This window comes from Saccostrea cucullata, unplaced genomic scaffold (assembly GCF_032062105.1).
Source record: "Saccostrea cucullata isolate Sc308-1 unplaced genomic scaffold, CSIRO_AGI_Scuc_v1 ctg446, whole genome shotgun sequence".
Lineage (NCBI taxonomy): Eukaryota > Metazoa > Mollusca > Bivalvia > Ostreida > Ostreidae > Saccostrea > Saccostrea cuccullata.
The window spans coordinates 223,235-240,000 of NW_026932574.1; the positions used below are offsets into that span (position 1 = coordinate 223,235).

The following is a 16,766-nucleotide window of genomic DNA, read 5'->3' on the forward strand; positions in this document are numbered from 1 at the left end:
GTATATTCAAATGATGACCCCTGGGGATAGAGTGAGGTTACAATATTAATGGGCAAACAAAGTTTTACATAGAAATATACACACTCTACCAAAAAAATCTTTCTCTAGGACAGCAAAGCCATTATTAGCCTCTAGGTTAATCATGTAATCTATCTGTTTTTGTCCACTGGTGTGCATCATCGTCAGCTTCTTTTTAGGAACCTTTCATCCAGTTGTGGCATATGGCATCAATGAGTGAAGGGGAATTAAACTTGTCCCTCTACTAGGGCTGAGGGGTGGGGCTAAAAGCATCAAAATTAATGGAATCATTAAAAATTTTCTTTATTCTATCCCAGATATCAAGCATTAAAACTGTTCGCCTGATTATGATAAGCATTGAGCCCTCTTCCAATACACTGTATTTCATTACCACAGGGTCGGGGTTCTGGTGTCAAGGTGAGATTCTGTTGAATATATGTACTGATAGTAAATTGCATCATTTACACAAGATGTGTTTGTGAAACACTGATGCCTCCGTATGGCAGTTTAATGGCAAGGGTTGAATTATCCCAAATTCATGTCAAAGTCCAAAGGTTAAGGTCAAAAGTGGTGGTACCCAAAGGAAGGTCTTGTAACAAGAAATACACCTGTGAAATATGAAAGTCCAATCTGATTAAAATTAGATCCTTTGATCCGCTCACATAGATCGCTACACAAGGATCTGAAGAAACCCCATTCAGGGTCATCTTCTGGTGACCTTTCTAATAAAAATATTCATGAAAATTTTGACCAATCAGAGAGGTTGTACTAAAGGGACATTCGGGTAAACAAAATTAGAAGTGAAAATAGCTGCGGAGAAGATTTTATTGTTTCGTACAAAACAAAGAGCTAAAAAACAAGACAAAAGGAAGTACTTATTATATTACTGTACAGAAAAGACTGTGGTCCTTCTTTTGACAGGCTACAGAAACTAGGTCATGATTTTTCCATTCGTGTATCATCAGGGCCTTTTCCCTCTGTAACTGAATTCCGAGATACTTTCCAATTCTCCTACGTAAACATTAGATTGGATAATTCAAAGGTCACAAGGAGATGACCCCGAATGGGGTTTCTTCAGATCCTTGTGTAGCGATCTATGTGAGCGGATCAAAGGATCTGATTTTAATCAGATTGTATGAAAGTCCTATTTCTAACTGTTCAAGAGTTATGATCAAGGTTAATGTTTTTAAAAAGTGGGTCAAACTCATAGGTCAAGGTCAAAAATATTTATAAGGTCAAAAATATTTATACCAGCTGAAAGGTCTTGTCACAATGAATACACATATGAAGGATGAAAGCCATAACCCACCTACTCAGTAGTTAGGGGCTAGTTTGAAGTTGACAAAAGACAGAGAGACGATGCAAAAACAATATACCCCCGTGATCTTTCTATCAGGGGGCATAAAAAATATCTCCTGGTCCTAGTATTAAGCAAACAAAGTACATGTAAATGCATAGTAATGATGATATCTGTCTCTTCCCAAATTGTGAATTAAATGCCCCAGGGTTAGGGGTTCTGGTGTTAGGCTTTATTGGATTACATAGTGAAAATACAATTATTCTTAACATTTTCTCCTCCTCTCTGGTATGAAGGTAATGAACTGTGTGCATGGTTATAATGAGCAAGTGCACCTTTTACAAAAATGTAAATTTTATTGTCCCTGGGTTAGGAATTCTGCTTTTAGGGTGGGAATCTTGATTGTAAGATGCATTAATTCTTTGGATATCTTCTCCTTTGCCCCTTTGTCTTAAGGAAACAACCTAAATACAAAAAAAGCCTCTTCAAAAATTGTGAAATGTGTGAGCCCGGGGTCAGGGGGTTCCTGTTGGTTAGGCCGGGGCTCAACTGATTATATAGTGAACATGCATGATTTCTTTGAAAATCCCCTTCTCTGCCTCTGGGTATAAAGTAAACACAATCCTTACATCGGTAATATTGCATTGGAAGCATCCTCCGGTAAAAAAAATTTTTCAAATTATGACCCCCGTGGATAGGATGGGGGCCACGATGGGGAATCAAAGATTCACATAGTCACCTTAGTCATATTGGTATGGAAGAATCCCTGGGTAGTTTAGATTAAAATTTACCCCCCCCCCCCTCTTTTTTTTAGCCAGTTGTGCTCAGGTGAGCTATATGCCCCATTAACTTCCTTGATATTCATGCAGGTAGAAACTAGCCTATGAGAAACTTGATAAATATTAATATTGCAGTTTATAAAAAAATATTTTAAAATTATTTAAAAAAAAAAAAACAAACACAAAACAAGAGGCCCTTAGGCAACAACTCTCACCTGAGTAACTTTGGCTTGACACTACTTCAGCATGCTTTCACATAAGATTCAGCATTACAGGATCAGTGGTTCTTGAAAAGATTTTTAACGATTTTTCTAATAAAGTATTTCAATGCTAAAGTTTGATTCCCTATTGTGGCCCCGTCCTTCTCCTGAGGGTCATGATTTGAGCAATTTAGAATCTACACTACCCATCTATGCTTTCATTTAAAGTTCAGCTTTCATAGCCAAATGGTTCTTTAGAAGAAGATTTTAAAAGATTTTTCCTATATAACTTGAATTCCGTATAACTGTCCCGCCCTATCCATGGGGGTCGTGATTTGAAGAAATTGGATTCTACAGTACCCAAGGATGCGTCTACATAAGTTTCAGCTTTTCTGGCCCGGTAGTTCTTGAGAAAAGATCTTTCCTATATATTTCAATGTAAAACTTGGATTCCCTATTGTGGCCCTGCCGTACCCCGGGGGATCATTGTTTGAACAATTTAGATTCTACACTACCCAAGGATGCTTCCACGTATTAGGTCCAGCTTTTTGGGCCTAGTGCTTTTATACCGACCCCACCCATACTACCCATAGTCTTCAATCTAAGTCTCTGCACACAAACGAATTCTTGCGGAAGTTTAATTTGTGTCACCACCCTATTTTTGTCTTTTCTTGATTATCTCCCCTTGTCGGGAGGCTTTGTCCTTCATTTTAACAATTTAAACCGGTGCTTTGTGCCAACTTTTGTTGAAATTGGCCAATTTATAAGTGGCTCTTGAGAGGAATTAAGTTGAAAATGTGAAAAGTTTACAGACGGACGGATGATGGACAATGGGTGATCATGAAGAAAAGCTCACTAGAGCTTTCAGCTGAGGCAAGCTAAAAAATAAACACTAGATCTTCCTTGTGCATGTTTCGTGTACATGGTGTGGATTTTTATTTGGTTAAATAATGTCACTTCGTGTCTTGTTTGATCAGAAGTCTATTTCCTTATTAATTTAATAAGTTCATATGCTTCTCATGCAATTTACTACACCTAGAAATTTTTATTACTTGATATAAAAATGCGACAATCTGAAAATTTATATAAAATTGATCAGGACTTATCATTTGTCGCCATAATCCAATCGTAGTATAGGAGTAGTCTTTAAATTATTTTTTGAAAAAAATTATGAGCACTAGATATCCCATTAATTTTTATGTGATCTTAAACATGCATATTCTTTATATGAAGGTTTGCCAAAAAAAAATTTGCCGACTGGAATTCGGTAAACATATGTTGTAGCTATCACGTCTAGCAGAAAGTCTACGAGCTGGAATAAGTGAGAATGATTGTTTATAACGTATCCTTGAAGTGGATGTGTGGGTAGCAATTCCTTTCCTCTTACGCCTGTTTTTCGAAAAATAAACAAAAACCACGCTCAGAATGATTTTGTTATGACGCTTTGAAGATACCGCGTGTATGGATCTGTTTTTATTGAGTCATTACATTAAATGAAGGAGAAAGCTGATATCTATATTTATATATAGACACCCCGTGCGGGCCCCTGCTGCATTCTCTTTTACACATGCTGTTCGGCGATTTCTCTGATAAGTAAGTCCCACAGCGCCTCACTACAGGAGGGATCCTACATCATATTCCTAGTCAATCTGGCATCTTACAAGCGAGAGAATAATTACTTTACATTTATATCAAAGCCAGGGATAAGAGATAAACTTTGTTTATTAAGGGAATACCGTCTTTCTATTGAAGCGTGTTTTAATATTTATAAATACTTCTGAACCTTGAGGCGATCAACAAAATCACGCACGTTTTTTAAAAACGAATTTGGACAAAAAGGCAGCTCAAGTGCATATTTCAGGTGGACAGTAACAATGGCGCAAGTTGAACTTCCACGATTGACGGAGGGGTACCTCGGTCCCCAGGCCAAATTTTACCCCTACGGATTGACCACTCTATCCCACCCAGATCCTGTTATTCATTCGGACACTAACCAAGTGGAAATTGTCATAGGAACAACCGAGAAAACGAGATTCACCACCAAACTTTTAGGCGTGGATCCAAAGGGAGAGTGTAACCAATTTGTGCTTACGCAAATCCAGGGATCCGAGTACCATTTCACAATTGCTGTGCCTAGAACGGGATTCTTTAAATTTCAGATCTATGCTTTACCTAATTCTGAAGCTGGGCCAAACATGATCAATGTCTACAACTACCTGTTAAATATCCAGAAAGTGGACAGATATGTGGAATCGTTCCCAAAACAGTATCCTCTTTGGAAACAGGAAGGGTGCTACCTTTATGAACCGCTTATGCTTATGAAAGGTATTAAAGAACCGTCCGTTAAATTCCGGTTCTTGGTCCCGAAGGCCGTGGATGTTCAGCTCAAGGTTCACGAAGATTGGATCAAGATGGATCAAGTTGAACCGAATATATACGAGGCTTATGTAGACTTCAGTGTTGGCTACCCTGCTGGTGCCAAAGTCAAACTTAACGTCAAATCGGGACGGAGTCACAAATTTGACACTTTACTGGAATATACCATCTAAGTGTTTGATTAAACGTTTGTTGATATTTTTTTCTCAGTTCGCTCTTTCTTGCGATATTATTGTTGTTTGATATCTGTGCCATGTTTTGAAGACATTCGTAAACGTTTGATGCGTACTTTTCAAATTAAGAAAAAATGTTTCCATTAAGAGCTGAGCCTTTTGTTTTTGGAGATGACAAGAAATGAAATTCGTTTATTTTTAATGTGTCAGATACGTGTTTCATTCTTTATTATTTACAGTAGTATGCTATTGTGACCTCATCGCATACCTGTAATATGATTAATTCCTGCTTTTTCAGCATGGAAAAAAATATGCATATTTGATCGGTGAAGCCACAAATGTGTTTTTCTGTGTCTGGAGAAGAGGGGGGTATATCTTTTTTATTCAATCAAAGGGAAAACGCTTTTTTGAATGTAGCTTTTATATTGCAGGATTCCTCTTACATTTCGAAAAGTTTGAATATGGCGATGGCCGATTGACGTCCTTACCTCTTTGAAATCACAATATTTGACATGCAGTGTTAAACATTAAAGCCATGTAAAATTTCACTATTGCATACTCTGAAATTAAGTGTATATAATCATCTTATGCTGAAATATATGAAGATAATGAACAATATTCAAGCTCAAAAGCCCATTTAACAATACAAATCAGGAGCAGAGCGAACACGAACGGACCTCTAAAACGCCTTAAGTGGGATCAGGTGCCATGGAGGAATGAGCATCCCATGCCGACCGGTCACACCCGCTGTGTGCTCCTTGTCATGATCGGAAAATAACGGAAAAATCCGTCGACAATTCAGTGTGTAAATAGTGGACTAACAGTTAGTATGCAAAACGTCAGTCAGCATTTGACTCATTTTAAAGTTGTTTAACATGTGTTTAATATGAGTAATGAAATGCACATTGTTAATATCAGCTACCTGTTAAGCACGCGACGTGAGGCCATTTTGGAAAAATCTCCAAAACAACAGAGAAAGCACAAAAATTACTGCCAGATGATTTTGAAAACATAATAACCATAAATCTTAATAGACGTGTGTTTGGAATGCCAGTAAGCACTTTTTTATGTTGTTCGAGATAACTGCATTGCAGATGTTGTGGTCCTTGTTAAGAGTACAAACTGAAGCTGCAATACTCAAAGTTGTTTTTTTTCCACAGGCACCTAATGTTACTTACTTTTCTTTTAATAAAAAGATATACCCCTTTACCTAATGATACACAGCACCTAACGTTACTTATTTTTCTTTTAATAAAAAAAACATACCCCCTATTATTAGGTAGGGGTATATATTATTGTATTAAAATAAAAATAAAAAATAAGTATAAGTAATTTCAGATGTCTGTGGGGAAATCCTAAAACCTGTTTAGGAATATTAAGAAATTAAATGATAAATGTAGAATACAACTTTTTTTATTTTACTGTATAAAGTTGTAAAGCCACACACATTTCCTACATGTAATCAGTATAGTAATAAGGATCTTTACGAAGTATGAGGTTTTAGAGTTTTCCAATTATTCTTCCACTAGAATGCTCCTTAACCAACCGTTGTTGTTTTTTGCAACAACAACAACAACAAAAAACAAGATATGTTTTTGTAACACTGATGCACCCGTATGGCAACATATCGAAGATTAAACTTTCCTTAAATGCAAATTTAATATATGTGGTAGCCAAAGTAAGGTATTCTCACTGGAAATACAATTGTTAAATATGAAAGTAGGCCAAGGTTAAAGTTTTTTTTTCATAATTACAGAAATCTCCAAGGTCAAAAGGTCAAGGTAATTGGTATCCGATGAAAGGTCTTGCCAAAAATAATACATGCGTGAAGTATGGAAGCCCTAGCCCTAACCCTTCAAAAGTTAGGGGCAAGATTAAAAATTTCACAAAGTAGGTCAAACTCCTAGGTCGAGGTCAAAGGGTAAAACTTTTTGATATCAAATGAAAGGTCTTGTCACAAGGATTAAATGTGAAAGGTATGAAAGCACTAGTCCTAACCCTTCAAAAGTTATGACCAAGGTTTGCTTTTTAAAAGTAAGTCAACTCCAACGTCAAGGTCAAAGGGTCAAAATTCTTGGTATCCAATAAAGGATCTTCTCACAAGGATTACATATGTGAAGTATGAAAGCAATAGCTCTTAGTATTCAAGAGTTATGGCCAAGGTAAAAGTTTTTTCATAAGTACTGAAATCCCCAAGGTCAAGGTCAAAAGGTCAAGATAATTAGAATTCAATAAAGGTCTTGGCACAAAGAATACATTTGTGAAGTATGGAAGCCCTAGCCCTAACCCTTCAAAAGTTATGGCCAAGATAAAAATTTTAAAAAGTAGGTCTGACTCCAAGGTCAAGGTTCTTGATATCAAATGAAAGGGCTTGTCACAAGGATTAAATATGAAAAGTATGAAAACACTAGCCCTAACCCTTTAAAAGTTATGACCAAGGTTTGCTTTTTTAAAGTAGGTCAAACTCCAAGGTCAAATGTAAAAGGGTCAAAATTCTTGGTATCTAATGAAGGGTCTTCTCACAAGGATTACATATGTGAAGTATGAAAGCACTAGCCGTTACTGTTAAAAAGTCATGGCCAAGGTTAAAGTTTTTTCATAAGTACGGAAATCTCCAAGGTCAAGGTGAAAGTTGTTGGTATCCAACGAATGGTCTTTCCACAAAGAATACAAATAATAAGTATAATAGTCCTGGTATCTACTGTTCAAAAGATATGGCCAAAGTTTGATAAAGTTAAAGTTAAAGTTAAAAGTTTGAAATCTTTGTGTAAAAGTGGGTCAAACTTCAAGGTCAAGGTCAAAAGGTCAAATTTGATAGTACCCATAGAAAGGTCTTGTCACAATGAATAAACATGTGAAATTTGAAAGTCATAGCTAGACTAAATCAAAGGTTATGTGCAAGATTAAAGTTTTTGCGGACAAACAGACAGACAGAGAGACAAACGGACGGACACGACAAAAACTATATACCCCCGAAACTTCGTTTACGGGGGCATAAAAAGACTTATTATGAAAAATTTGGGGTTTGCTTAATTCTTTTATCCACTGAATGTTTGGCATATAGTGCATGATTCGAATGCAACAAATTCCAAGAAACTGATATTGAATAGTGCATTCAGTGCAGCTAAGCAGCTTTTAGTCCTACAATCAATGACAATGTCAATATAAAGCGTTGTGATATTTAGAAAATGAATATCATTAGAGCGCATATTATACATTTTGGTGGATCAGAATCTATTTTCAGGATGAGAGGACAGATAAAAACTTTAACGAGGTCCTCTGTTGGCCTATTCAAGTTTGCCTTGATCCAACTAATAAATAATATACGATACATCATATGAATAATTCCCGATAACTGTGGAATCATTAAATTGGGAGGGGGCAATTTTTGTCGATTGTGTCACTGAATTTTGCAGGTTCATGGGGTCGTAATTTCGTGAATTATCTTCTACCAAAAGTGAAATTGACTTTGAAACCCTATTAATTGTACTCGTATTAATTAGTTCATTGAGGATGCTAATTCGTACGTGAGATGTATCAACGAAAAAAGAATTACCACGAAATCTATGATTCCACAGTAATCGGTGTAAATTGACTAATCACCTTTTTGCTATGTGTTAGTCAAGTGAGCTAATTCCCGGTTATCCTTAAAACTATTCCATTCTATTTTTATCGTCTGCGGACGGAAAAGTTTTGATGCGGAGGTTACGAAATTAAAAACAAACAAATTAATATTGACAAATACAAATCTTTGAAACACATTTAACTCTTTTAGGATCAGTATCTATATAGTTCTCCATTTATTCAAGAGTTGTGCCAAAAAAATTGTGTTAATACTTTACACAATATAAATAAATTTTAATACTTTAACTTAGTTTCAATGTAAGAAGAATTTTCAAAGGATGATGGGAAATGCTAGGATTGTGCTTAAAACATTTTTTTTTTAATTTTTATTTGTGTTTTTTTTTTCGGATAGAAAGATGCATATGGGTTTAATTTCGAATAAAGGGGGCGCGCCGAGCAAAGAAAAAAAACTTGGAATAATCTGATCCTATAGATTTTATCTTTGAATTGATTTCCTTGCGAAGTCAAGTGAGCTAATCAAAAAGTCAACGCGTTGTACAGGCACATAGTATTGCCGGTGGGGGGGGGGGGGGGGGGGGGCTGTATTTCGAATGTGGCCTTTTACTGTTGAAAATGTTCATTGAAAGGTTGGTAACATATTGTCACTTTAATTCAAACAAAGTTTTATTATGAATCAAACATAAAAGGATATTTGACAACAGCAAACTCTCCTCTCCGTTGACCGGATTATTGTTACCCCATGCATTGGCAAAGCTATATACTTCCCTAGCTTTCAGCTCTTTGATTATATCGCTCTTTCACCCAAACAAGGAAGAAGAAAAGGAACCAATACAATACAAAAAAATGGGGTTACAAAGATTTCATCATGTTTTTTACATCTCCATTTCAAGACCAATCATGAAATTGTTGAGTGCATATTCTCTCAAACACTATATAAAAAAGGGACAAAATATGTTTAAAATGCTATTCTTTTTAGTTATCTAAAATTTTATAATCTGTTTGTTTAGTGTGAAATCCATGGTTGTTGGCAGAGTTTTGAAAATATTTTCCAGTCTGGGACATATCGGAGTCAACGGTAGATAATGGGACATAAATTCTACCTATTTGATTAGATTTTACATTAAATTTGCCATGATTTCCATTAAAATATATAAATTTGGGCTTTAGGCCAGAGAGTTACTATTATTTTTTTTTTAGAGAACATATGACTTTTTACGATTTATTGAATGCATATAATATACATAAAAACGCCAATACAATGTATGTGTAATATGTGTAATTTCTATTTCACCCCCCCCCCCCACAATAAAATCAAATTTTCTACAGCTTTTTTTTTTAAAAGGAACGAATACAGCTTTCGCGTATTGCAAATAGCGAGAAAGCCAGTGGCAATTTTGATCGGGTTCGTCAATCCAATTATTTTGTTCTGAAAATGTCACTTCGTCAGTTCGTGTTGTTATCGAGACGATGGCCAAGAAATCCGATTTTCAGCTATATTTATAAAGTAACCTAGCCAAGGAATAACGTTTTGTGAACCTTAAGGTACCAGAAGAACCAATCTTTACGACAAATTTGGAAAATGTCGAGGACAAGGACTAAAGAATACGATTGTCTGATTATTTACGATCATGCAAGATCACGTTTAGCTTCAACTGAGGAAACTGAACTATCATTGAATGTTGTTAAGAGGGCCGATGAACATCTGACAAGATGGGGATACGATAAAAATAATTACTATGACAGAGACTGCATTCCTGGAAGAAATGTTTTCAGTGAACTTTTCAGAGTAGTTGATTCCTCTCAATTTGTTTTGTTGATTTTAACTGAAGGTTTCTTGAAAAACTGTTGGGTGCGTTATTGTCAGATGGCTGCCTTTAAAAAACTCATCGACGAATCTATACGCCCTGAGTGTGTAGCATCCCACCGTGTTATTCCAGTATCAGTAAATGTACCAGAGGACAGAATTCCTCAAGAATTAAGGCAGCTCACCTGTATCTATTTTGTGAACGATTGGGAGAGTAATGAACAAGAATGGTTGAAGTTAAAGAGGGCCCTAGATGGACCTTCAACACAGGAGACTTCACAACCTAATGGTGAACTTATAGTACCTTCAATTTCCCAGCATATGACACAAGGCATGAGAGAATCTTCTGAAAATACAAACATATCTGCAGCAGCAAGTAGATCAAATGGAACAGTTGGGACCACCCCATGTGGCAGCAGACCCTCATTAAATTCTCGCCAGTTAGCAAGAGTTACTCCAAGTAGTGGAAGCACTGCATCTTTATCTGACAATGGCAGCAGTCAAAATAGATCTCAGTCAGCTACCAATGGAAATCCATTTTCCCCTACAGATAGCATTGATAGCAATCTTTTATTTGAATCACCATTAGGAGGACATTCAGATTCTTCAGCACAAAGAACAACAACGACATCTGAAACAAGGTTACCTCAAATGGACAGGAGTGTACAGCAACATGTGCCACCAATGCAGCAACCATACCCAAATCAATCAAGTAACATAATGCATATACTCAAATTGAAAAATGATTTATTGATACTCAATCTCTTTTCTTTTGATATATGGATCATATAGGAAAACATAGGTAATGTTACAAATATTATGACATTTAGCGTGTTTAGCAAACACAAATATTTTTTTAAATTTCAGATTCAGGTGAAGACTATGTCACACTAACTGTGTCCAGATCTCTGTCTTTAGAGCAACAAGTAGAAGCTATTAGAGCCAGACTGAGTGAGACAAACCATCCCATCACTCACACCAGCAGTTACATGGCCAGTGGTAATGTTCTGAATGAAATTTACACTTGTAATACCGTAGGTTACCTGTCATGCAGGGATTAATCTAGGCTTTTTGGGGAAACTACCCAAATAGGGAAAATCAGCGGGGTCTGGGAACCACTCAAGTGAGTGCAGGGCAGGCCCTGCTTGGGGGCCAATTGAATTTCAGCATTTTTATAACCATTTAAAGTGCATAAAGTAACGAAGTTAAACCATATTTCTCATATACTAAAATTTTTTTACTTAAAAATGAATTTTTCAGTTTTTATGACGGAAAAAAAAATTTGAGATTTTTATTATTGTAAGGGAATATTTTACTCATCAAAAGAGGAAAATAAGATCTTCAGGGGAAATTTTCTCTAAGGGGAAAAATGTTAAATATTGGTAGTAGATATTCCCTAGATTAATTCCTGTCGTGAATGAAAATTTGAGTAAAATCAGAAGGAGCCTTTCAAGTTAAAATTTCACCGTCACATTCTGTATTGCTATGTAGTACATGTATACTGTAGATATGCAAGGAATTAATTATCAATAGATATAAGGTTAATGAGAAAAGATGTTCAGTTCATTATTTAATATTTACATTTCTAAATATTTTCCCTATTTTGTAACAAAAGACTTTGGTAAATATTTTTTGAGAAGAGGAAATTATTCTTTTTTGATACCGGTATTCTTTGCAAGGTGATGGACGACATATATACATGCAGGCAGTGCTAGCTGTTCAATTTTTTAAAATGATTATTCATAATAAAATATTATTTAAATTTAAAAAATACATGTATGTTAGGTTTATCAATCTTAAAAAAAATCGGTTATCACCGATGAAAACCAGTGTACCGTGACAAAACTTAAAAACAATAAATCTGTATTTTGCAGCATGTGTTTTGTGTAATCAGCTTCTTTTTGTGACCATTATCAATTTTTAACAACAGTTACTGGTATAAAAAATCACAAAACATGGGCAAAATGACCATTGAGGGAGAGCCGTTGGAATGTTGATATCTGGATCATCCTTACCACACGTTTTATTCACTTTTATTTTATTGTTTATTTGTCCTTGATATTACTTTTAAAAATTAACAGAAGTATAAAAATCCATTTAAACACATTTTTCTATAGTTTTGCATCATTTTTTATCGTCAAATTGGACAAAATTTAATCAAACCAGAAGTGATCTAGATCTTCATCTGAAGCCAATGTTTTGCGTCAAATCCAGCTTAAAATATTGTCATACATGATCCTAAACCACTTCAGAAACATTTCAATCAGCGCCTTCAGTGGTGTAAAAATGGCACCAAATTGATGCTCATAGCAGTCTAATATCATATCAAACAGTCTGAATCATCCATAAAGAGGTACACTTATGTACGAGATGCTTAAGGAGGGTCTAAATGTTGACCAAAAAGCATTTGTTTGATACACTGGCCTGCCAAATCCCCGGATCTGAATCCCATTGAACATATGGGACTTTTAAAAGGAATGTCAACCCCCCCCCCCCTTCCTACACAATTTCAACAGTTTAGAAAGATCCATGCAGTACATGTTGCAGCAGATATGTCCACCCTCCTATTCAAAGGGTACATGGTATCCATGAGAAAAGGATGTATTGCAATAATAGAGGGAGTGAATGTCTTATTCTATAGCGATTATTTTATGTAAATTTTCATTTTGAGGCTACATCATGTCCTTGACATTTTGCTTGAAAGTCTGACGAGATACTTACATGTAATTTTTGCAACATCCAACTGAAATATGCATCATTAACCATGAATTATAGAAATTATTTATTGTATGCATTTGTTCTTTATAACTTAAAAAATTGTTAGGTGAACACTTAGGAGTTTGGTTCAGTGTATACATATACAGCAATAGATTTTGTCAACTCACAATTTATGTTGTAGATACAAGTATGGATGGCCCTCCTCCTAATCAAAACTTACATCAAAATGGAGAAGAAACTAGTTTGAAAGAAATGGCACTGCAGTTTCCAGGGTATGTGTAATACTGTGACTTTTTTTCAATTACTTTATTGTTACCAATGCTGAATTTGTTATGCCCCGCCATAAATATGGCCGGGGCATATAGTGTTTGTCATGTCCGTCTTCCGTCATTCTGTCATTCCGGACCTTTCCTTTGACCTTGACGTCACTTTTCTTAAATTAGTGTTTAGCTCAGTTTTAAACATACCATTCAAGATGGTGTTATCAAACTTCAAATGTTGATACAAACTTGCACCGATGATGCATCTCGGGATAAACACTAACAGACTTGCTTCGGATGCTGGATCTGACCTACATTTTCCAGATGAGTGACCAGGTTAAAGTTTTTGGAGCAGGTCCATTTCCAAGTAACTATAAGCCCTACCCAAACCAAACTTGCACGGATGATGCATCTAGGGATGAACACTATCAGACTTGCTGAGGATGCTGGATCTGACCTACATTTTCCAGATGAGTGACCAGGTTAAAATTTTTGGAGCAGGTCCATTCCCAAGTAACTATAAGCCCTACCTGAACCAAACTTGCATGGATGATGCATCTAGGGATGGACACTACCAGACTTACTTTGGATGCTGGATCTGACCTATATTTTCATGCCCAAGTAACTATAAGTCCTATCTGAACCAAACTTTCATGGATGATGCATCTAGGGATGGACACTACCAGACTTGCTTCGGATGCTGGATCTGACCTACATTTTCATTCCCAAGTAACTATAATTCCTACCTGAACCAAACTTGCATGGATGATGCATCTAGGGATGGACACTACCAGACTTACTTCGGATGCTGGATCTGACCTATATTTTCATGCCCAAGTAACTATAAGTCCTATCTGAACCAAACTTTCATGGATGATGCATCTAGGGATGGACACTACCAGACTTGCTTCGGATGCTGGATCTGACCTTTGTTTTCATTCCCAAATAACTATAAGCCCTGCTTGAACCAAACTTTCATGGATGATGCATCTAGGGATGGACACTACCAGACTTGCTTCGGATGCTGGATCTGACCTATATTTTCATTCCCAAGTAACTATAAGTCCTACCTGAACCAAACTTGCATGGATGATGCATCTAGGGATGGACACCACCAGACTTGCTTCGGATGCTTGATCTGACCTATATTTTCCAAACAAGCAATTCAGCTGCATCACTATTCTAGATATTCTGATCAAATTTTATACACATACAAATTTTCATGTTGCTTTACTAATATATCCTCAGCGGGGCATTCATGTCCTATGGACATATTTCTAGTTTAATACATGTTCATGTATCTTCAATGTTTCATAGGGGACTACCTTCCCGTTTGAATTCTACTGATGTAGAACCAGATGCTCAATGTTCCACAGTCAGCCCTGCTGTAGCAACAGTTACTCCATTCAAACGCAGTTCACAGAGTATGTTTTCCTTGAACAGTCATTCCAGCACTAGTATGGTCAGTGACCCTGGGCCAGAGGAAAGAAGTCCAGTTAATGGGCCAGACGAAGAAAGTCCACTTAATGGGCCAGAGGCAGAATCTCTCAGTATTAGCTCATTTCTGGAAGATTCCACGGGCCAAGATGAGGAGTTTCCTAGCTCTGCCCCAGAAAATGAGAATGTCAACCCAGCTGTACAGAGGGAGGAATCTGTTACTACAGCGACACAGAGTGCTGAGGGGCCCACAACAGGTAGAGGGTTTTAAATTAAACTATATGCAGTAAAACTCGTTTAGTACGAACACGGATATAGTGAACTCACGGATATAGCGAAGTTTTTCTGGGTCCCCGGCAAAATTTCTAACAAATCTTTGTAAAATTTTACGGTTATAACGAACTCTGATATAACGAATTTACGGATATAGCAAACTGATTTTGAGTCCCGTTGAGGTTAAATATAATGAAATTTACATCTTTTATAACGAACCTTCAAAGATTATAAAAAAAATGATAATTAAACTTACTTTATTTCCTTTTAGCATTTGTAAATAAAATTCAATTCATAAGAAAACCTTAGTTAGCGAAGATATGTCTTGTAATATTTGCTTTACTAACATAGTTGGTAGTAATACATAAGAAAAACATGCATAGTGCGAATTCGCTATAATGGTTATACGAATTCGTTATACGGATATAACGAATTACGGATGTAGCGAATTAAATTCACAGGTCCCCAGGACTTCACTATAACCGTGTTTTACTGTATAGTGAAAGAATTTTTTTCACAAGTTCGAGAGATATAAATAATAATTTATGAAATTTTTGTTCGAATTTATGCAACCCTGTCAAAAACTGTTCCTTGCAAAAGTGCCATTATCCAACTTTCATTTTACAGATTCATCATTCTGCACATATTTTGTCATTACATTTACTGGTATAAAGAAATAAAATGGGCAATACTGATTCTGTATGTGTAATTTTTAGTGCACTTTAATAATATAAATAAAATTTTTCGAAGCTGTCTTTCCTTGGTAGCCTTGAATTATAAAATAGGTCTCGTTATATATTAGTAAACATCTGTTCTTTCGCCATACAGTTTTTTTTCTTATTTCTTTTTCAGCAGAGAGAGAGGGACGGCCTTCAATGTTTGCTCAGTTCATTCATTTCTCTCTCCATGCTTTATTTCAACCAGACAGACCATTCGAACCATTATAGTAATCTAAATCATCCCACACAAAGATTGGCAAAAAACATATGACAGTATTTTAGGAATATTACTTTACTGGCCCAAAATTTTGTTAATTCTGTGGATACTTTCTATAATTTATTCATAACTGTATTGGATAAGAATTTAATTGTGTTATGTGAAACATTTCCAGTGGGAAAAAACAGATTCAGAATATTTTCTTTGAACTGCAAATCCTTGAAAAAAATGCATATTTTTTATCAAGTGTCTAAGTGCCAATCTGCTACATACATGTAGTATATTGTTACATGAGACGCTTTTTTACTGTTACCTAAGGTTATAATAAAATGACAATCTTTTAAAACTGTTATAGCTTATAGATATTAATACTTTCCTCATTTTGTTGTAAGGGGCACAAACCCAAAGAGATTGTGAAGAAAATAGTTTTTAATGAACATATTTCTTTAAACAAATAAATTGTTTGCTTGTTTCTTGGTGTTAACTTAATGTGCACAATATGTTGTATACTGTTATTTAAAATCTAGTGGTAATGAGTGGCTTTTATAACATTTTCTTTCGGATGAAATGAAAGCTCGGTCATCTATCTAGAAAAATAAAATACCCGGTAGCTGGATTATAATTTACTGTATGTATGTTTTGGATTTTGTATGTACCAAAACATGTGAGCTTTGATATAACTTTTCTGATGCTGGTCATCAGATTGACTGTGATTTAATTGTTATATTCATCTTTTTTCCTGAATGATAGAAGAATAAATGTAAGTTAGAATGATCATGTTAAAGTATTTTTAGCTCACCTGAGCCGAAGGCCCAAGTGAGCTTTTGTGATCACATTTTGTCCGGCGTCCGTCCGTCCGTCTAGCTGTCTGTCTGTCTGTAAACTTTTCACATTTTCGACTTCTTCTCAA

General features: G+C 35.8%; 2 protein-coding genes across 3 annotated transcripts; both read left to right on the plus strand.

The window, feature by feature from the left end:
• Positions 1-3,612: 3,612 nt before the first annotated feature.
• On the plus strand, positions 3,613-5,052 carry LOC134235440 (kyphoscoliosis peptidase-like). The gene has a single exon (XM_062717573.1). It carries the CDS (start codon positions 4,169-4,171, stop codon positions 4,841-4,843), a length of 675 nt encoding a protein of 224 aa, XP_062573557.1. The 5' UTR covers positions 3,613-4,168; the 3' UTR covers positions 4,844-5,052.
• A 4,835-nt stretch (positions 5,053-9,887) lies between these two features.
• LOC134235441 (uncharacterized) lies at positions 9,888-16,328 on the plus strand. 2 transcript variants are annotated; one of them, XM_062717574.1, is made up of 5 exons: positions 9,888-10,944; positions 11,100-11,231; positions 13,132-13,222; positions 14,528-14,904; positions 15,773-16,328. In XM_062717574.1, exons 1-5 carry the CDS (start codon positions 10,008-10,010, stop codon positions 15,865-15,867), a joined length of 1,632 nt encoding a protein of 543 aa, XP_062573558.1. In that variant the 5' UTR covers positions 9,888-10,007; the 3' UTR covers positions 15,868-16,328. The 2 variants fall into 2 exon arrangements, with proteins under 2 accessions (XP_062573558.1, XP_062573559.1); XM_062717575.1 differs by having other exon boundaries at positions 15,776-16,328.
• The last annotated feature ends 438 nt before the right edge of the window (positions 16,329-16,766 follow it).

Excerpts from the sequence above, each read along its gene's own strand:
- LOC134235440 (XM_062717573.1), top strand. The coding sequence starts at position 4,169 with ATGGCGCAAGTTGAACTTCCACGATTGACGGAGGGGTACCTCGGTCCC.
- LOC134235441 (XM_062717574.1), top strand. The coding sequence starts at position 10,008 with ATGTCGAGGACAAGGACTAAAGAATACGATTGTCTGATTATTTACGAT. Across the intron at positions 10,945-11,099 it reads ACCATACCCAAATCAATCAA|ATTCAGGTGAAGACTATGTC; the intron begins GTAACATAATGC and ends TTTAAATTTCAG. Across the intron at positions 13,223-14,527 it reads ATGGCACTGCAGTTTCCAGG|GGGACTACCTTCCCGTTTGA; the intron begins GTATGTGTAATA and ends AATGTTTCATAG.